Raw genomic sequence first — 22,363 nt, forward strand, 5'->3', positions numbered from 1 at the left:
AGCAAAGGTTCACCAGACTGATTCCTGGGAAGGCAGGATTGTTATATGAGGAGGGATTAGGTTGACTAGGCCTGTATTCACTGAAGTTTAGAGGACGGATAGGGGATATCAGTGAAATGTATAAAATTCTGACAGGGCTGGACAGACTGGATACAGGGAGGATGTTTTCCCTGGCTGGGGCATCAAGAACAAGGGGTACAGTCTGTGGATACGGGGTAGACCATTTAGGATCGAGATGAGGAGAAACTTCTTCACTCAGAAGGTGGTGAACCTGTGGAATTCTCTACCACAGAAGGCTGTAGAGGCCAAGTCACTGAATATATTTAAGAAGAAAAGAGATAGATTTCTAGACACTAATGGCGTCAAGGGGCACGGGGAGAGAGTGGGAGTAGGACATTGAGATCGAGAATCAGACATAATCTTATCAAATGGTGCAGCAGGCTCAAAGGGCCAAATGATCTGCTCCTATTTTCTATGTTTCTATGATGGTACAGTGGAGGACATTCCAGGCATGAGTTTGCAGATTGTGGTTGTCTACAATTCTGCTGCTACTGATGACCCACATGGGTGCCCAGTTTTGTTTTGCTAGGTCTAGTCAAAATCTATCCCATTCAGCACAACGTGACAGAGAGTATCCTCATGTGAAGAGTGGACTTCGTCACCACAAGAACTGTGTGGTGCTCAATCTTCCCAATACTGTCATGAACAGATGCATCTGCAAATATAGATTGGTAAGGATGAGGTTAAGTAGGTTTTTCCCTCGTATTGATTCCATCACCACCTGCCGCAGCGACAGTCTAGCAGCTATATCCTATAGGACTTGGCCAGCTTGGTCAGTTGTTGAGCTATTGAGCCACACTTGGTGATGATCATTGAAGCCCCCCCCCCCACCCAGAGTATATTCTGTAGCCCTGCCACCTTTAGTGTTTCTTCCAATTAGTATTCAACCATGGAAGAGTACTGATTCATCTGCTGAGGGGGTGTTGGTGGTAATCAGCAGGAGATTTCTTTGCTCATGTTTGACTTGATGCCATGAGACATCATGGGGTCTGGAGTCAATGTTGATGACTCCAGGGCAACTTCCTTCAATTGTATATCACTGTACTGCCATCTCTGGTGGCTCTGTGCTGCCAGTGGGACAGGACATACCCAGGGATGGTAATGGTGGTGTAACAGACACTGGATATAAGGTATGATTTGATAAGTATGGATATGTCAGGCTGTTGTTTGACTAGCCTGTGGGACAACTCTCCCGATTTTAGCACAAACTCCCAGATATTAGTAAGCAGGACCTTGTAAAGCCGATAGGCTTGGTTTACCATCGTCGTTTCCAGTGCCTAAATCAATGCTGGGTGGTCCATCCGCTTTAATTCCTTTTAGACTTTGCAGCATTTTGATACAACTGAGAAACTTGCTAGGCCATTTCAGAGGTAGTTTAGATTCAAACACTTTGCAATGCCCAACTCCGCTCTTGCCTCAACCTATATGCTGCTGAAACCCTCATCCATGCCTTTGTTGCCTCTAAACTTTACTCCTACACACTCCTAGTTGTCATACCTTGTTCTAACTTCTGGAAACTTGAGGTCATTAAAAACTGCTGCTTGTGTCCTAACTTGCCATAACTCCCGTTCATCAACTCCGCTGCGCTCGCTGACTTATTTGGCTATTTGTTCAGCAACACATTTATTTAAAAATTCTCAACCTTATTTTCAAATTCCTTCATGGCTTCACTCTTTCCCATCTCTGTGATCTCTTCCAGCCTTACAACTCCTGTGGTCTTTATGTTCTGTGGAGTGCAACCGAAGAAAAATATAAAAAGCACAATCACATTAACGTGGCACGGAGACATCTGAAAAGACCTATCACGTTACAAAAAAATTGGTTTTTCATCATTTACCTAGTTGGTTGGTACCTCTATATCCATAGCTGTAAATGAGGTGAGTAAAAACGGACAGCTGTTTTGTGATACTCAGGCAAATGTGCTTCAACAGAAGGATGAATGACATTGCCAGCATTTTCAGCCAGCATTAATTGCATCCCATTGCTTTCAACCTGGTGGCTGAGCTAATTGACAAAGGGCTGGCAAATAACAATAATCCTATTGATATAACACTATTCTTGGATATCCCCGATTCCTCAAGTAGTTCTGGAGCTAGATTAAGATCCAAGGACTCCATGATTTTCTAAAAATTCACAACATGCTCTCTTAAAAAGCAGCAGCTCAATGGAAATTCACGGAATAATAATATTAAAATGGCCAATTTGTAAAGCAAACATCCTCTCTATAAAAAAAGTGATTCAAGTTTAGGTAAACCATTCCACATCATAGTCAACACTTGTTTCATGAGGCTCTTCTATGTTCAGAAACCAAAGCAAAAACTAAATCTGTAGTATTATACTGAATTTAAGACATACGCATCCAATGAGGCTGATACAACATTTCATATCAGGCATTTATAATAACCAAAGTTGTCATAAATACAATCTTTCTTGCTTAGACGCAGCACATGAAATGTTAACTCCTGGGCAGATAATTGGCTTCACGTGCAGGTGGACTGTTGGTAATTGAGGTTGGGGGTGGTGTTTGGTTGGGGGGGGGGTCCAGTCGGTTTTTTTTAAAAACATGGTCGGTCCTTATTTGGATGTAACCAGCAAGCTGCTTGCCCCACAGTAGGTTGGTTATTGAGTGGTTTTGAGTCCTAACTACATATATTCCAATTAGCACAAATAACTAAGGCCCTCATGTGGGCCAGGCAGGAGTCTCAGCCACCAGCTTTAAGATCATCAGAGCACAGCAAGAGAACTGTAAGCGGACTGCTTCGCAATTAAATCCCATACAGTGCAGTATTCCCTGCTGAAGGAAGTTAAACTTCCCCCTTACCCTTTGACTTGTGTGGCAAGTAGTGTTACCCTTTGATTCAGCAGTAAAAATAAAGACTCAAAACATGACAATTTTTATAGGTGCTCAGAGCATCTAATAATCGAGAAGCAACAGTAAGATTCACAAATATATTTGCATGCACCGAGTAAATGACAATGTGAAGCAATTAAGCAATTATACACTGAATTATTCACCTAATCTAAATCCAAATCCAGTAGACCTCACTTAAAAGCATTCTACCTCAGTAAATTTAGAAGGAAATAGGAATTCTGTACCCAACTTTCAGAAATATTTTAAATGTCAAAAAGTTTTCCCTTCCCATAACCCTAGTGTATCAGCTGCATTCAGTTCAATGGGAAAATAGCTATTTGCAATAGGACGGGGAGGTACCTAGTCATGGTAAAATGGAACCAGAGGCTAACAGAAAAAACTGTAAGGAAACAATGGGTGATCTGTAAGGACAAGATACTTCAGGTGCAGGCTGGGAACATTCCAACAAGGGAAAAAGGTAAGAGAGCTAAAAAAAAACAAGTGCTCCTTGGATGACAAGAGAGGTTGAGATTATGTTGGAACAACAAAGGACAGTGTTTGATGCATGTCAGGTGAATCCTCCAAGTGACAACCAGGTCAAATACAGCCGAGAGGAGTGGTGAAGAGGAAAATAAGACTGGCAAATAGGGAATATTGAGAATAGAATGGCAATCAACATAAGAGGGAACCCAAAAATCTTCTACCAGCATGTAAATAGTAAACGGCTGATCGGATCCTATCAGGGACAGGGAGGGTGATATAAGCTTAGAGGGACAGGGTAAGGCAAGAATACTTAGTGGGTTCTTTGTATCAGTGTTTACTAGGGAGACAAATCTGACAAGGTATCAGTCGAGGGAGAGATAGTGGAAGCAATGGACAGTGTAAAAATTGAAAGGGACAAGATACTGGAAAGGTTGGCTTAGGGCATATAAGTCACCTCGTTTAGATGTCTTGCATCCGAGGTGGCTAAAGGAGCTTAGAATGGAGATAGCAGAAAGGCTTGCTTTAATCTTTCAAACTTCCCAATTTGAGGGAGGTGCCAGAGGAATGAAGAGTGGCAAATTATTCCCTTATTCAAGAAAGGGTGTAAGGGCAGTCTCAGCAACTACAGAGCCAGTTAGGTCAACACCAGTGCTGGGGAATACATAAGCACCAGTGCTGTGGAACACATAATCGGGGGGGGAAAACAAAAATTGACAGGCATTTGGATATGTTTGAGCTAATTAAGGAGAGCTGCTATAAGTTCTTATTGTCTTTTGGTTCCCAGATGTTAATAATCATAATTTCTGTTTGTAAAGATCGTAAGCTCTTTTATGTTTAATTTTGCCATGCTGTCTGGTTCAAAAGAAAAACCCGAACTGAACTGGTTATATACACATCGCTTCAGTCTCTAGTGCAGCTATGAAATGTAGCCCGGGACACTTACACATAACACATTAGTTCTTAGCTATTTACAGTTATTTACAGACAACACAACAATACATAACAAGAGCCAGCATGGGTTTGTAAAAGTCAGGTCGTGCTCGTCTAACCTGTGAAATAATAGAGAAGGTTGTTCAAGGGAATGTGGTGAATATTTCTGACATGGATTTGAAGAAACATTTGACAAGATATCACAAAATGCCGGTTAATAAAATTGAGGCTTATGGAATAGCAGGTCAGTGTCCATTTGGATAAAAGGATTAAGGACAAGAAGCAATAAGTCATGGTAAACGGTTGTTTTTCATACTGGGGGTTGGTACACAGTAGTGTCCCCCAAGGGTCAGTGCTAGGACCACTATCAAACTTATAGCAAAAAAGGTAAGGTGCCACACAACAGACTTGTGAGCAAAGTTATAGCTCATGAAATAAAGGGTGCAGCAGCAACATGGATATGAAATTGGCTGAGTGAAAGGAAACAGAGTAGTGGTTAATGGGTGCTTCTCGGAGCGGAGGAAGGTTTGTACTGATGAAGCTCCCCAGGGCTCATTGTTGGGACCCTTTCTCTTCCTGATTGATATTAATGACTTAGGCCTTGGTGTACAGGACACAATTTCAAAATTTGTGGGTGATGCGAAACTTGGAGGCACTGAACTGTGAAGAGGATAGTATAGAACTTCAAAAAGACAGACAGGTTGGTGGAATGGTTGGATAAGTGACAGATATTATTTAATGCAAAGAAGTGTAAAGTGATTCATTTTGGTAGGGATAATGTGGAGACACAATATAAACTAAAGGGTACTATTCTAAAGGGGATGCAGGAGGAGAGGGACCTGGGTGAAGGCGCGTATATGTGCATGAATCACTGAAGGTGTCAGGACAGGTTGAGAGCGCGGTTAATAAAGCATACAGATCCTAGGCTTAATTAATAGCAGCAGGGAGTATAAAAGCAAGGATGTTATGTTAAACTCGTAAAAGAACACTGGTTCAGCCTCAAGTGGAGTACTGCATCCAGTTCTGGGCACCACAGGTTAGGAAAGATGGGAAGAAAAGGCAGAACTGATTCATGAGAATGATTCCAGGGACAAGGAACATTAGGCACATAGATAGATTGGAGAAGTTAGGAGAGGCTATTGAAGTCCCCAGAACACAAAATAGGACAGAGTGTTTGGAAAGGGCTAGGAATCTAACTTCAAGCACGTCAGATAAAGGGACGACAATGAGAAAGGGGATGGGAAATACAGGACTGAAGGTGATGTATCTGAATGCACGGAGTATACGAAATACGGTAAATGAGCTTGTGGCGCAGATTGAAATTGGCAGGTATAATGTGGTGGGCATCACGGAGACATGGCTGCAAGGGGATCAGGACTGGGAGCTAAATATCCAAGGATATACATCCAATCGAAAAGATAGGCAAGTTGGCAAAGGGGATTGGGTTGCTTTGTTAGTAAGAAATGAAATTAAATCGATAGCAAGAAATGGCAAGGTCAGATGAAGTAGAATCTGTGTGGGTAGAGTTGAGGAACCTCAAAGGTAAAAAAACCATAATGGGAGTTATGTACAGGCTTCCGCACATTAGTCAGGATGTGGGGCACAAGATACACCAGGAGATAGAAAAGCCGTGTAAGAAAGGCAAGGTTACAGTGATCATGGGGGATTTCAATATGCCGGTTGACTGGGAAAATCAGGTTGGTAGTGGATCCCAAGAAAAGGAATTTGTAGAATGTCCACGAGAATGCTTTTTGGAGCAGCTTGTGGTGGAGGCCACTAGGGAACAGGCAATTCTAGATTTAGTGACGTGTAATGAAGCGGATTTGATAAGGGAGCTTAAGGTGAAGGAACCCTTAGGAGGAAATGACCATAATATGATAGAATTTACCCTGCAATTTGAGAGGAAAAACTGGAATCAGAAGTAACAATGTTACAGTTGAATCAAGGCAACTACAGAGGCATGAGGGAGGAGCTGGCCAGAATTGACTGGGAGATGAGCCTAGCAGGAAAGACAGTGGAACAGCAATGGCAGGAGTTTCTGGAAGTAATTTGGGAGACACAGCAAAAATTCATCCCTAGGAAGAAGAAGCATACTAAAGGGAGGATGAGGCAACCATGGCTGACAAGGGAAGTCAGGGACAGCATAAAAGCTAAAGGGAAAGCATACAATGCGGCGAAGAGCAGTGGGAAGCCAGGGGATTGGGAAGTCGACAAAGTCCAACAGAGGTCAACAAAAAAAAAATAAGGAGGGAGAAGATTAAATATGAGGGTAAACTAGCCAGTAGTATAAAAGAAGATTGCAAGAGTTTTTTTTAGATATAAAAAGGGTAAGAGAGAGGCAAAAGTGGACGTTGGGCCGCTGGAAAATGACGCTGGAGAAGTAGTAGTGGGGAACAAAGAAATGACGGAGGAACTGAATACGTACTTTGCGTCAGTCTTCACAGTGGAAGACACGAGTAACATCCTAAAAGTTCAAGAGAGTCAGGGGGCAGAGGTGAGTATGGTGGTCATTACCAAGGAGAAGGTGCTATGAAAACTGAAAGTTCTGAAGGTGGATAAATCACCTGGGACAGATGGATTACACCCCAGAGTTCTGAAGGAGATAGCTGAAGAGATACTGGAGGCGTTAGTGGTGATCTTTCAGGAATCACGCGAGTCAGGGAGGGTCCCAGAGGACTGGAAAATCGCTAATGTATCCCCCCTGTTTAAGAAGGGAGTGAGGCAAAAGATGGGAAATTACAGGCCGATTAGCCTGACCTCAGTCATTGGTAAGAGTTTAGAGGCCATTATTAAGGATGAGATTTCAGAAATCTTGGACGTGCATGATAAAATAGGGCAAAGTCAGCATGGTTTCATCAAAGGGAGGTCTTGCCTGACAAATCTGTTAGAATTCTTTGAGGAGGTAATGAGTAGGTTAGACAAAGGAGAGCCAATGGATGTTATCTACTTGGATTTCCAGAAGGCCTTTGATAAGGTGCCGCACAGGAGGCTGCTTAGTAAGATAAGAGCCCCTGGTGTTAGAGGCAAGGTACTAGCATGGATAGAAGATTGGCTGTCTGGCAGGAGGCAGAGAGTGGGGATAAGGATGGAGGCCGGTGACTAGTGGAGTTCTGCAGGGATTAGTGTTGGGACCACAACTTTTCACTTTATACGTTAATGATCTAGATGAAGGAATTGAGGGCATCCTGGCTAAGTTTGCAGATGATACAAAGATAGGTGAAAGGACAGGTAGTATTGAGGAGGTGGGGAGGCTGCAGGAGGATTTGGACAGGTTAGCAGAATGGTCAAAGAAGTGGCAGATGGAATATAATGTGGGGAAGTGTGAGGTCATGCACTTTGGTAGAAAGAATAGAGGCATGGACTATTTTCTAAATGGGGAGAGAATTCAGAAATCTGGAGTGCAAAGGGATTTGGGAGTCCTAGTCCAGGATTCTCTTAAGGTTAACTTGCAGGTTGAGTCGGTAGTTAGGAAGGCAAATGCAATGTTGGCATTTATTTCGAGAGGACTAGAACATAAAAGCAGGGATGTGCTGCTGAGTCTTTCTAAGGCTCTGGTCAGACCACATTTAGAATATTGTGAGCAATTTTGGGCCCCATACTTCAGGAAGGATGTTCTGGCCCTGGAGAGGGTCCAGAGGAGGTTCACGAGAATGATCCCAGGAATGAAAGGCTTAACATATGAGGAACGTTTGAGGACTCTGGGTCTATACTCGATGGAGTTTAGAAGGATGAGGGGGATCTGATTGAAACATACAGAATACTGAAAGGCCTGGATAGAGTGGACGTGGGGAAGATGTTTCCATTAGTAGCAGAGAGTAGGACCCGAGGGCACAGCCTCAGAGTAAAGGGAAGACCTTTTAGAACAGAGATGAGGGAAAACTTCTTTAGCCAGTGAGTGGTGAATCTATGGAATTCATTGCCACAGAAGGCTGTGGAGGCCAGGTCATTGAGTGTATTTAAGACCGAGATAGATAGGTTCTTGATTGGTAAGGGGATCAAAGGTTATGGGGAGAAGGCAGGAGAATGGGGTTGAAAAAATTATCAGCCATGATTGAATGGTGGAGCAGACCCGATGGGCTGAATGGCCTAATTTCTGCTCCTATGTCTTATGGTCTTATGGAATATTTTCCTCAGAGAACAGAAGGTTGAGAGGAGATTTGACAGATGTATTCAAAATCATGACTGGTCTGGACAGAGTTGAGAAATAAAAACTGGTCCCGCTGACGGAAAAACAGAATAAGTGGGCATAGATTTAAGTTACTTCACAAAAGAAGCAATGGCGACACGTGGAAAAAAACTTTCACGCACTGAGTGTTTAGGATCTGGAAAGAGCTGCCTAAGAGTGTGGTGGAGGCAGGTTCAATTGAAGCATTGAGGAAATTGGATTGTTATCTGAAAAGTAAGTATGTACAAGGTTACAAGGGAGAAGGCAGAGGAGTGGCACTAGGTGAATTGCTCCTACGGAGAGCTGGCACAGATAGGACCAGCCAAATGGCCTCCTTCGGTGCTGCAACAATTCTATGTTTCTCTAAATTACTAGGATCTTAGAATACGGAGTAAAATTTCAAAATTTGCCTATGATACCAAATTTTGGGGAATGGCAAACAGTAAAGGCGATATGAACTGCCTGCCTAACTGATAGACTAACAGGATGGGCAGACAAATGGCAGATGGAATTGATTACAGACAAGTGTAAGGATGCATTTTGGCAAAAGAGATAGGGAAAGGCAATGTGGACTTAATGGCACAGTTCTAAAGAGTATGTAGGAACAGAGGGACCTGGGGTGCATATGTCTCAATCTTTGAAGATGGCAGGACTTATTGAGAGAGTAGTGAGCAAAGCATATGGGATCTAGGGCTTCATAAACAGAGGCATCGAATACAAAAGCAGGGAAGTTATGCTGAACCTTTATAAAGCTCAGGTTAGATCCCATCTAGGGTATTGCATCCAGTTATTTTTCTTTCCTTAGCAAAGGTGTGAAGGTCCTTGAGAGAGTGCAGAGGAGATTTATCAGAATGGTTTTAGGGATGGGGGATTTGAGTTACAAGGTTAAGTTGCAAAGGCTGGGGTTGTTCTCCTTGGAGCAAAGGAGTTTGAGGAAAGATTGGACAGAGGTCTAAAGGATTATGACAGGCTTAGTTAAGGTAGACAAGGAAAAAAAAAAGCTCATTAGCTAATGGTACAAGGCTTAGGGAAAACAGATTTAAAATTTTGGCCAATAAATGCAGTGTGAATGTGAATACGACTTTCTTAAGCAGCAAATGGTAATGAACTGGAACTTGATGTCCATGAGGGTGGTGGAAGCAGAAACAAAGCATTCAAAAGGAAATTGGATGGGTACTCAAAGGAGATAAACTTGAAAGACGAGCAGGACTGACTGGACTGCTTTGCAGGGCGCTGGCATGGATGCAATGGGTCAAATGGCTTCCTTCTGTGCTGTAAATGACTCTATAAGCTGAATTTTCACCAAGTTGAGAAGGCTTTGTGGGACCCAGATGCAAAAATACCACTCCCGTTTCTGACATCCAATTTTTGCAGGCAGGAAGAAGAGTGGGGTGTGATTCGTACAGGAGGGAAACCTGAACTCAACAGGGCCATTTGAACTTAGTGTTGAGATCAAACAGACCCTATTTTGGCTGCTGAGGGGCCTTAGCCCACCATGTGGGCGTCACGAATTGCTGGAGTAGACACCAATTGTGGTAAAGTGAGGCACCCTGTCCCTTTAAGAGAATGCAAGTGTACTAATCATGTGACAGCACTGACGAATCACTGTACAGCGCAGGCAACTGGGAACTCTAAGTCTAGTTCCGGAGGTTTCTGAGTGAGCATATATGATCTGGTGCTCTGCCCTATGTCTCAATAAACCACCACTGTTTATTCTTACATCAGTCTCTCCCCATTACTGATTGCAAGGAGCAACTGATGAGAACATAGGAAGGCACGTAGTTACTATTCGGTTGGCCAACGAACCTATTTACCCAAGACATAAAACCAATGTTCTTGAAGGGTGGATAAAATATGTGTAATGATCTGAAATTTTCCAAATCTGGGCAAAAGGAGGAACCGGAGGCAGTCAGCAATACCTTGAAGCGCTGGCACATTCCAAGGTCCAGGACGATGTGCTCAGGGATGCACCAAAGCTTGGGGTAACCAACGTAAAAGTGCAATGGGGAAAGGTCGTTGTCTAGGTCCTTCTAGCCATAGTACATCGAGGGGCTGAAAAATGTACGGACCCTGCAGGCTGCATAACTCACACTGAATGTATACAGTAAATATTACATATATCACAATTGTATTTAAGTACCTCAGAGTGCAAAATGATCTATGTAGAAAATTTGAATATTATTGCACTTATCTCTAATAAACATTTCGAAATGTTTTACAATATTCTTTTAGATATTTTATGAATAAAGTATTATTTACGCAAAAAAGAAAGCACTTAGAAGAGCACCCGGAGGCAGTCAGCAGCACCTAGAAAAGCTATCCAATCCAGTCCAGTCTGAGGCTTCAGAGCAGAGCAGCCATGTTCTGAGAGAAATCAAGGTGTGATTTCACAGGAAAACAGATGTGATTGATTGGTGAATATTTTGTTCCTTTATCTTCAAAACTCATGTTATTGGTAATTGTAAGGCTTTATTAGTTGTAGTAGGGTTTATTAGCAATAATAAAGGTAATTGGGAGTAGTAGTGTTTATTGATTATAAATTAACTAGGAAAAATAAATTAATTAATGAACAATATAGATGGCAAGGCAGACAATATGTTATGACTGCACAATGTGGGAGCTCCTGGATGCCAGTGTGATCCAAAAGTGTCTACAGCTTGAGGAGCTTTGGTTCAGTCACTGAGCTGGAGGCTGAGCTGCAGACACTGCGATGAACTAGGGAAGTGTAAGTTACCTGGTTATCCTGTACCAGGAGGCAGTCACACCCCTAAGGATGAGGCCTTCTGATTTGGTCAGTGATGAGGGACAGGAGGGTGTGACTGTGAGTGAGGCAGGTATGGGGACCCAGAAGTTAGAAGTTGAGGAGCACCAGCCTTTATAATTGTCCAATAGGTTTGAGGTTCTAGCAATCTGCATGGATGAAAATGATGGCTGCATGGAGGATGAGCAAACTGACCATGGTACAGGAAGCCATTCAAGTAGGCGAGGGTGGTGGTGGTGGTGGTTGGTGGTTGGTGGGTGGGTTGGGGGGGGGGGGGGTGGTGCAGGGTTGGAGAGGTTGGGAGTTAATAGAAACGTAGTGGTAGTGGGGGGATAAACACACTTCCCTGCAGCTGAGAATGGGAGTCCAGGCGGCTGTGTTCCCTGCACAGTACCAGAGTTTGGGGCATCTGTTCTGCACTGGAGAGGAACTTGTTCCACGTAGGTACTAATGACATAGGTAGAACTAGGAAAGAAGTTCTGCTGAGGTAGTATGAGCAGCTTCAGGATAAATTAAAAAGCAGAACCTCAAAAGTATTAACCTCTGGATTATCTAAATGAACCACAAGCAAATTGGCATAGTGTGAATCAGATTAGAGAGTTAAATGCATGTCTCAAAGATTGGAGTGAGAGAAATAGGTTTCAATTCATGGGGCACTGACATCAGTACTAGGGAAAATGGGAGCTGGACCATGTCCATGCAATTTAGTCCAATTTTTCTTGCCCCCTAATCCCACTTCACCTAAAGACTACATTGGTCTTGACTTTCTTTATTACAGAAAATAAAAGCACATGGTGTAGAGGGTAACACATTAGCACAGATAAAAGATTGGCTGGCTGGCAAAAGCAGGAAGTATGCATAAAAAGGTCTTTTTCGGAGTGGCAGGGCGGACAAGTGGAGTCCCACAGGGGTATGTACTGGGGCCTCAACTTTTTATGATTTACTTCAATGACTTAGATTAGGGAAGCAAAGACATGGTAGCTAAATTTGCAGGTGATGCAAAGAAAGGTAAGAAAGTATGTTGTGAAGCGGACATGAGGAGGTTGCAGATGGATATAGATAGGTTGAGTGAGTGGGCAAAGATCTGGCAAATGGAGTTTAATGTGGGAAAATGTGAAGTTGTTCACTTTGGCAGGAAGGGCAAAAAAGAGTATTACTTAAAATGGAGAACGGTTGCATAATTCTAAGGTGCAGAGGGATCTGGGTATTCTAGTACATGAGTCACAAAATGTTAGTATGCTGATACTGCAAGTAATTAAGGCAGCTAATAGAATGCTATCCTTTATTATGAGAGGGATTGAACATAAAAGTAAGGATGTTATGCTTCAGTTATACAGGACATTGGTGACACCGCACCTCGAATACGGTGTGGAGTTTTGGTCTTATTTAAGGAAGGATGTAAATGCATTGGAGGCGGTTCAGAGGAGGTTTACTAGGTTGATACCTGGAATGTATGGGATGTCTTACGAGGAAAGGTTGGACAGACTGGGCTTGTTTCCATTGGAGTTTAGAAGAGTGATTTGGTTTAAGTATACAAGATCCTGAACGGCCTTGACAACGTGGATGACAAAAGGATGGGTGTGCCTTAGGGTGTGTCCAGAACTAGAGGGCACTGTTTTAAAATTAGGGGTCACCCTTTTAGAACAGAGATGAGGAGAAATTTTTTCTCTGAGGGTTGTGTGACTTTGGAACACACTGCCTCAGAAGGCAATGGAGGCGGGGTCATTGAATATTTTTAAGGCGGAGGTAGATAGATTCTTGTTAGGCAAGGGGATCAAAGGTTATCAGGGGTAGATGGGAATGTGGAAATTGAAACACAAGATAATCAGCCATGACCTTATTGAATGGCGGAGCAGGTTCAAGGGGCCAAATAGTCTACTCCTGTTCCTATTTCTTATGTTCCTGCAGGCAATGTACACTAGCTATGAATCCAGATAACTAACATTTTTAAGTCATCTGGAACTATTTCCAAAAACATCTCAACATTAGATGATAGGGACTATTTTTGTTCCCAAACTAAAGATTCCAACTGTATTCCATTTCAATAAATTAATTATTGAAACTCAGTTTTCCTTAAGTTTTTGCCTGTAAGTTTCAGGTGTTAAATAATACACATCAAAGATAGCACGTTTTGCAACAAGTCATTCTGTCTACAGGATGACACAGGAAAACGTCCTAAACTGCTTTATCACCCAGGCTTGGCCACATATTTTTGTGCCACATGGTAACAAGCCAGCAACTTAAAACTCCAAACATAATCTGCTCCTTTAACATTTGAATCAAAATTAACAAAATTATTGGCCAAGTATCCCATTACCTCACTTACTGGACTTGCTATTGATATGTTTCTCTACCAATTCAAGAGCAAGTCAATGTTCTTTCCTTCCACTCAGGTTGGCAAAGTTTGTCCTTCCTGTCCTTGAAAATTTCTGCTGATTCCAGAAGCAGAGTTGGACCAATGAGAGCTGTTTCTAGTGCATATTAATGAGTTGTTCTGCACCAAAAATAGCTTGCATTGGTCAAACTTCATTTTCGGAAATCAGCAGGAATTCAGAACATCCTATGCTGCACTGATATCACTCTATGCAGTGTATGCTTTTCTTTCAAATTTAAACTTCACTTACTTTGAAATATATAGAAGTCATTTGAATTTACAGACTGGCTTACAGTTGAACTCTCTGAAATTAAGCAGGGATTCCAATAGTTATGATAAGCAAACAGGCTCATCCTGCACATAGGCAATCATATCCCTGAGTAGCGCAAGGCTGTCAGAGATCTTCCTGCTGGGCACAGCGTCTAGTCAGAGTGGACCACCAATTCCAGAGCGGACTTGACCCAATTAGCGATGACTTTAGACAGAATCTTATAGTCCACATTCAACAGTGAAATGGGTCGCCAATTTCTATTTTCCTCCCTTTCCCTCTTGTGCTTGTTGATGAGGGTGATGATGCCTTTCCACATGAATTCTGACATACTGCCGGCCAGAAGCATACTCTCGTACACTTCTAGCAGGTCTGGGCTGATCCAGTCCCACACAGCCAAATACAACTCAGCCGGCAAGCCGTTGCTTCCGGGAGTCTTACTCTTCTCGAAGGACTCAAGGGCCTTAGTCAGTTCGTCAGGAGTTAGCAGTTTGTCCAGGCTCTCCCGTGTACTGTCGTCTAAGACCTCTGTGATAGAGAACAAGAAGGACTGGGAGGCCATGTTGTCTGTGGGCTTCATGTCATACAATCCGACATAAAAGGATTTGCTGATCCTCAAAATGTCAGAGTGCGGTGACTTTACTGAGCCGTCTTCTTCCTTCAGGCTGCTGATCACAGAGCTCTCTCTGTGTACCTTTTGGAAGAAGAAACGTGCAATGAATGTATGCATTGAATACTAATTGTATTATAATTGTACTGAAGAACCTCAGAGTACAACATGATGTATGTTGATAACTCCAATACCATTGCACTGTCTGACTATCTGTAATGACCATATTGAAATGATTGTAATATTCATTGATTGTATTGAAGCCTCGTGACCCATGTGTAAAAGTTGAATCTGATTGTACTTTTTGTGATGATGACTTAGAAATGTTTTGTAATGTTCTTCCAGATATTTTATGAATAAAGTATATTTTTCAAAAAAAAATCAAACAGGCTCATCCTTTTCACCAAGGTAAGGGTGAATCATTAAGTGTTCTTTTATCTTCGAGTCTTCTCAGTCATAGAGTGGTGGTACTTTATTTATATGGCCACTGTCTGAAGCAATATGTTAACTTTAGCTGAGAAAATAAAATATTCTTATTTCATGCAAAAGTACTGTAGATTTTTTAAGAATGGGGACACACATGGAGCATGAACATTTGAAGGCGTTTCAACAAAGAAAAATGTTTGAGAACCCCTGGTTGGACACATTTCCAAAGCAAGTTGGAAAATTAAACCATCACACTGTATAGGATAGCTGATAGGGGACAATGGAATGTAAGATAGCTAAAGGTTCTGATCCTTCAAATAATCTTTAAATTAGTAGCATGCTGTTTTTCATAGGATTTGTGCCTCACTAAGAGTATGCACATTGTGTGAAGGCACATGGCTCGGCATAAGTATTAGGCCATAACTCAATTTACAAGTTGATATTTAAAATTTACTCTCATGGTTTGATGTTAATATAGCTTTGGAATATGCATGTCATGTTTGATATAATAGATCACATTTTTTGACGTGAGAATCAATTGCAAAGGCATTGTGGGCAAATATTTGCTGTACAAGGGAGACACTGCTCATTTTTAAAATGGAACTTCTTAATTTTAAAGAAATGGCATTTTCATTTTTTTCCCACATTGGAGTACATGATAGGTCATTATTTAGTTTCAATCTTACCTTCACATTTTTCCAGGATCTGAACTGTTTCTCCAATTTCAAGCACAAGCCCTTGAGGAACTGAACCACGGAAGCTGCATATCACTAGGGAAAAAAAAGGAAAGTGACCTTTAGGATTTTCTATGCCAGAAACACATGAGCTGATGTTAACCAAACCACAGGGAACAAATTCCTCCACATATCACCACCAGCCAACGCCCAACTTGCCACATAAACATTGCACATTTGAATGTGAATATTGCTGAAAAGGGAGACATGTTGCTGGAGCTTTTCATCATGCACTCATCAGAACAAATGCAAGAATGCCAATTTCAAACAATCACAACAATTAAATGTCAAATATATTAAAAGGTATTAAATATTCCTGGATACAAGGTGTTCAGGAAAAGAAGAAAAGGGGGAGGGGTAACAGCAATGATTTCAGGAGAGCACTGCAGTGCTGGAGAAAGAGGATGACCCGGGGGGGGCGGGGGGGGGGGGCAAGGACAGAATCTTTTTTCCCAAAACGAAAAAACAGTAAAAACTGGTAAATAAGAATACTGGTCTGAACTGACCTTGCATACCTTAAAATGGAACACCAATAAAAACTGGGAAAAAAAAAATACTGGCCCGAACAGTTCTTTCCTTCCGAGTTGGCAACAGGTAAGGAATAAAAAAGGTGCAATTACATTGCTTGGTGTAGTCTACAGGCGGCCAACTAGTGGGGAGGATGCAGGGGAACTAATTTGCAAAGAAATTACAGAGAGGTGAAAAAATGATAGAGTAATTATTGAAGAATCCTGCTTCAGACACCATGAAGTAGGTTTTGTAGTCTTGAGTATATTAACAGCAAGATTTTATTAACAACTCATAACTATATACGTATATACAGCAGAGGGTACAGGTATGGAGCTGACTCTATCCTAGGTCTTTACGCACCTCTGTCCATCTCTAGACTGACCCTGGCACTGCATCATGCGCCTTCGTACATCACTTTCTGGGTGGTACTGTACTCAGTTCTACATTAACCCTGTATGTACCAGACCCTTTTACTGTACCAAAAATAAAAATACCTGGAAAAACTCAGCAGGTCTGACAGCATCTGCAAAGAGGAACACAGTTAACGTTGAGTCCGTATGACTCTTCAATACTACTGCAACTCTCCCCAAGTTTTTATCTCATGGATAAAGAGTTACTTCAGTTTACTCCAAGTATTATAGTTATATCTTGTGCATTTACCTTGTTACAACCTTAATGCTATTCTAGAATTATTGCTATTACAATGTTAACAGTAACAACATTCTCACTACTCCATCTTCCCTTCACCTCCACCCTTAAAGTTCTTAGGCTAGAGGTTCAGATGGTCTGGAAGCCTTATAACCCTTCCACATCTTGTTTGCTGAACTGTCAGAGAATGGTAGCCTCTGGTTCTCATTGTTGGCTTGGAAGTTGGACTGACATTTGGATATGCTTTCATCCATTTCTTCCATTGCTTGATGTTAAACCATGCCTGGTTAGGCTGGCTAGTTTGGCAGTGCATGGTTGTTGTTACTCTTGATTGTTTCTTGCGGGGTGGACAAAATTGATATTCGTCTGCTTGGCGGCGCCTTTTCTTCTTTTTGGGCTGCCGGGAAGCTCTGATGTTGAGGACGGGTGTTCCTGTGGCAAGAAGATGGAGTAGCATGCTCATCTCTTTTTTTTGTTGTGGTTGATGGAGAGAGACTGCTATGAGGTTCCAGCATCCCTTGTGGTTCTGGCACACTGGTTGCCGTGTGTGCGCACAGACGTTGACAATGGAAAAGGACAAAGAACAGTCCAGAGTAAAATTAACTGGATGAAAGCCAACTTCAATAGGATAAGAACAGATCCAGGCCAAATAAATTTGAGTCAAAGGTTATCAGGAAAAATGGCAGCTGAGCAATGGATTGACTTCAAGGAAGGGTTAATTCGAGCACTGTCAAGGTATATGCTCTTGAAAGGGAGAGGAAGGCCAAACAAATCCAGAGCTCCTTGGATGACAAAGGAGATAGACATTAAGATAAAGAAAAAGTGCACTTATGACAGATAGTATCTACAATAATTTTTATTCATTCCTGGGGTCTGGGTTTTGCTGGCTGGGCCAGCATTTATTGCTCATCCCTAGTTACCCTTGAGAAGGTGCTGGTGAACTACCTTCTTGAACCGCTGCAGTCCATGTGGTGTAGGTACACCCACAGTGCTGTTAGGGAGTTCCAGGATGTGACCCAGCGACAGTGAAGGAACGGCGATATATTTCCAAGCCAGGATGGTGAGTTAATTGGAGGAGATTCTCCAGGTGGTGATGTTCCCATCTATCTGCTGCCCTTGTCCTTCTAGGTGGTAGTGGCCGTGAGTTTGGAAGGTGCTGTGGAAGGTGCTGTTGAAGGAGCCTTGGTGAATTCCTGCAGTACATCTGCTGCTACTGTGCGTCGGTGGTAGAGGGAGTGAATGTTTGTGGATGTGGAGCTGAGATGACTGACCTCCAACAACCACAGCCACTTCTTTTGTGCTAGGTATGACCCCAACTAGTGGAGAGTTTTCCCCCCGATTCCCATTGACTCCAGTTTTGCTAGGGCTGCTTGATACCACACTCGGTCAAATCCTGCCTTGATGTCAAGGGAAGTCACTCTCACCTCACCTTTTGTCCATGTTTGAACCAAGGCTGTAATGAGGTCAGGAGCTGAGTGGTCCTGGCGGAACCCAAACTAAGCATCAGTGAGCAGGTTATTGCTAGGCAAGTGTCAGTTGGTAGCACCGTTGATGACCCCTTCCATCACTTTACTGATGATCATGTGTAGATTGATAGGGCGATAATTGGCCGGATTGGATTTGTCCTGCTTTTTGCGTACAAGACATATGTGGGAAATTTTCCACATAGCCAGGTAGATGTCAGTGTTGTAGCTCTACTGGAACAGCTTGGCTAGGGGCGCAGCAAGTTCTGGAGCACAGGTCTTCAGAACTATTGCCGGAATACTGCCAGGGCCCATAACCTTTGCAGTATCCAGGGCCTTCAACCCTTTCTTGATATCAGGTGGAGTGAACTGAACTGAAGACTGGCATCTGTGATGCTGGGACCTGCAGAGACTGAGATGGATCATCCATTCAGCACTTCTAGCTGAAGTTTGTTGCAAATGCTTCAGCCTCATCTTTTGCACTGACATGCTGGGCCCCTCCATCATTGAGGATGGGGATATTTGTGAAGCCTCCTCCTCCAGTTACTTGTTAAATTGTCCGTCACCATTCATGACTGGATATGGCAGGGCTGCAGAGCTTAGACCTGGTCCATTGTTTATGGAATTGCTGATCTCTGTCTATCAGTTACTGATTATGCTGTTTGGCATACAAGTTGTCCTGTTTTGCAGTTTCATCAGGTTGACACGTCATTTTTAGGTATGCCTGATGCTGCTCATGGCATGCCCTCCTGCAATCTTCATTGAACCAGGGATGATCCCCTGGTTTGGTAGTAATGGTAGAGTGGGGGATATGTCAGGCCACCAAGTTATAGATTGTGCTCGAGTACAATTCTGCTACTGCTGATGACCCATTGATGCCCAGCCTTGAGTTTTTGCTTTTATCTTGAGTTGCTAGATCTGCTCGAAATCTATCCCATTTAATACGGTGGTAGTGCCACACATCCTCAATGTGAAGACAGCACTGCGTCTCCACAAGGACTGTGCAGCGGTCACTCCTACTGATACTGTAACAGACAAATGCATCTGTGACAAGCAAGTTAGTGAGGATGAGGTCAAGTATGTTTTTTGCCTCTGGTTGGTTTCCTCACCACCTGCCGCAGACCCAATCTAACCGCTATGCCCTTTAGGACTTGGCCAGCTTGGTCTGTGGTGGTGCTTCTGAGCCGCTCTTGGGGATGGACTTTGAAGTCCCCCACTCAGAATGCATTCTGCACCCTTGATACCCTTAGTGCTTCCTCCAAATGGTATTCAATTTGGAGGAGTACTGATTCATCAGCTGGGGGAGGGCGGTACGTGGTAATCAGCAGGAGGTTTCCTTGTCCATGTTTGACCTGGTGCCATAAGACTTCATGGGGTCCAGAGTCGATGATGAGGACTCCGAGGGTAACTCCATCCCAACTGTATACCACTGTGTTGCCACCTGTGCTGGGTCTGTACTGCCAGTGGGAAGACATAGCCAGGGATGGTGATGATGGTTGTGCCTGGGACATGATCTGTAAGGTATGGCTCAGTGAGTATGACTATGTCAGGCTGTTGCTTGTTTAGTCTGTAAGACAGGTCTCCCAATTTTGGCACAAGCTCCCTGATGTTGGTGAGGACCACCTCACAGGGTCGACAGGGCTGGGTTTGCCGTTGTTGTTTCCAGTGCCTAGCTCTACGCCAGGTGGTCTGTCTGCCTTCATTCCTTTTTATTGACTTTTTAGTGGTTTGATACAACTGAGTGGTTTTCTACACCATTTCAGAGGGCATTTAAGAGTCAACCACATTACTGTGGATCTGGAGTCACATGTAGGTCAGACCAGGTGAGGACGGCAGACTTCCTTCCCTAAAGGATATTGGTGAACCAGCTTGAGTTTTTATGACATGATTGAGTTTTTATGGTCATCGTTGGACTTTTAATTCTAGAGTTTTATTTTAAATTCAACTTCCACCATCTGCCGTGGTGGGGTTCAAGTATGACCTTGGGTATCTGGATTCTTAGTGCAGTGACAATAGGACAACACCACCGCCTTCCCAAGAGGGGAGGTGAAGAGGCCAAGAGAAGCAGAGAGGGAGTATGAAAAGAGACTGGCAACTAACCTGAAAAGGAAATCCAAAGTCTTCTGTAGGCATATAAATAGTAAAAGGGTGTTAAAAGGAGGAGTAGGGGTGATGGGTGATGAGACCCCAAAAATGAATTTACACCTCGAGGCAGAAGGCACAGCTGAGGTATTAAATGAAAATTTTGCATCTGTTTTTACCAAGAAAGAAGGTGCCATGCAGGCTATGGTAAAAGAGGAGGCAATTCAAACACTAAAAAGGTTTAAAATTGAAAAAAGAGGGAGGTCTTAGATAAGTTATCTGTATTTCAGTTGAGATACATCCAAGAACACTGAGAAAATGACAGTGGAAATTGCAGAGGCACTGGCCATAATTTTTCAGTTTTCCTTAGACTCAGGCATGGTGTCAGAGGACTGGAGAATTGCAAGCATTACACACTTGTTCAAAAAAGGGTGTAAGGATAAGGCCAGTAACCACAGGCCAGTCAGTTTAACTTGGGTGCTGGGGAAACTTCTAGAAACAATAATTCGGGGCAAAGTTAATAACCACATGGGCAAATGGCAGTTAATTAAGGAAAGCCAGCATGGATGCGTTAAGGGAAAATCATGTTTAGCTAACTTGCTAGAGTTTATTTGAAGTGGTAACAGAAGAGGGTTGATGAGGGCAATACTGTTGATGTGGTGCACATGGACTTCCAAAGGCATTTGGTACAGTGCCACAAACATTCTTATGAGCAAAGTTATACCTCATGGGACAAAAGGGATAGTAGTAACATGACTACAGAATTGGCTGAGTGGCAGGAAACAGTTGTGGTTAATGGATGATTTTCGGGCTGGAGGAAGGTTTGTCATGGAGTTCTCCAGGGGTCAGTGGTGGGACCCTTGCTTTTCCTGATATATATTAATGATCTAAATTTTGCTGTATAGGGCACACTTTCTAAGTTTGTGGATGGAACGAAGCTTGGAAGCACTGTGAACTTAGAGGAGGATAGTGTGAACTGAGAGGATCGAGTAGAACTTCAAAAGGAAATACACAAGTTGATGGAATGGGTGGTCAGGTGGCAGATGAAGTTCAATGCATAGAAATGTGAAGTGATTCATTTTTGTAGAAAGAATATGGAGAGACATTATAAAATAAGGGTTACAGCTTTAAAGGGGGTACAGGAGCAGAGACCTGGGTGTATATGTGCATAAATCATTGAAGGTGGCAGGACAGGCTCAGAGCGCAGTTAATAAAGCATACAGTATCATTAATAAGGGCATAGTGTCCAAGAGCAAGAAGTTATGTTGAAGTTGTGTAAGTCACTAGTTCATCCTCAGCTGGAGTATTGTGCCCATTTCTGAACACCATTCTTTAGAAAGGAAATGAAGGCATTGGAGAGAGTGCAGAAAAGATTCACGAGAATGTTTCCAAGGATGAGGAGCTTCAGTTATGAAAATAGTTTGGAGAAATTAGGGCTGTTTTCCTTTGAGAAAAGAAGGCTGAGAGTAGATTTGATGGAGGTATTCAAAATCACGAGGGGTCTGGACAAACTAGACAGGGAGAAACTGTTCTCACTTGTGAAAGGATCGAGAATGAGAGGACACAGATGTAAATTAATAAAAGAAGCAACAGTGACATGAGGAAAAACTTTTACATGCAGCAAGTGGTTGGGGTCTGGAATGCCCTGCCTGACAGTGTGGTGGGGACAGGTTCAACTGAAGCATTCAAAAGTAAATAAGGCTATTATTTGAAAAGAAAGAATGTGCAGGGTTACAAGGAGAAGGCAGGAGATTGGAATTAATTGAGTTGCTCATTCGGAGAGATGGTGCCAACATGATGAGCCAAATGGCCTCTTTCTGCGCTGCAACAATTCCGAGTTTCTGTGAATTCATATTACAGGAGAATAGAATGCTGATTAATTGGCAAATCAACTCCAATTGGCTAAGGCATTGCCAGGGCTCTGCTTACCATAAAATTGAGCAACGTTGTGTATCAATTTCAGTGCCGGTGCAATGCTAGGTACATAGAACATACATC

General features: G+C 42.8%; 1 protein-coding gene across 1 annotated transcript in view; it reads right to left on the bottom strand.

Moving 5' to 3' along the window:
- dock3 (dedicator of cytokinesis 3) overlaps positions 1-22,363 on the bottom strand; it is a 1,401,685-nt gene that overhangs the window by 1,169,063 nt on the left and 210,259 nt on the right. Inside the window, 1 exon segment of the mRNA XM_041191502.1 lies at positions 15,615-15,698. Within this exon segment, the coding sequence (XP_041047436.1) occupies positions 15,615-15,698 (84 nt within the window).

The sequence above is a fragment of the Carcharodon carcharias genome, chromosome 7 (assembly GCF_017639515.1).
Source record: "Carcharodon carcharias isolate sCarCar2 chromosome 7, sCarCar2.pri, whole genome shotgun sequence".
Classification (NCBI taxonomy): domain Eukaryota; kingdom Metazoa; phylum Chordata; class Chondrichthyes; order Lamniformes; family Lamnidae; genus Carcharodon; species Carcharodon carcharias.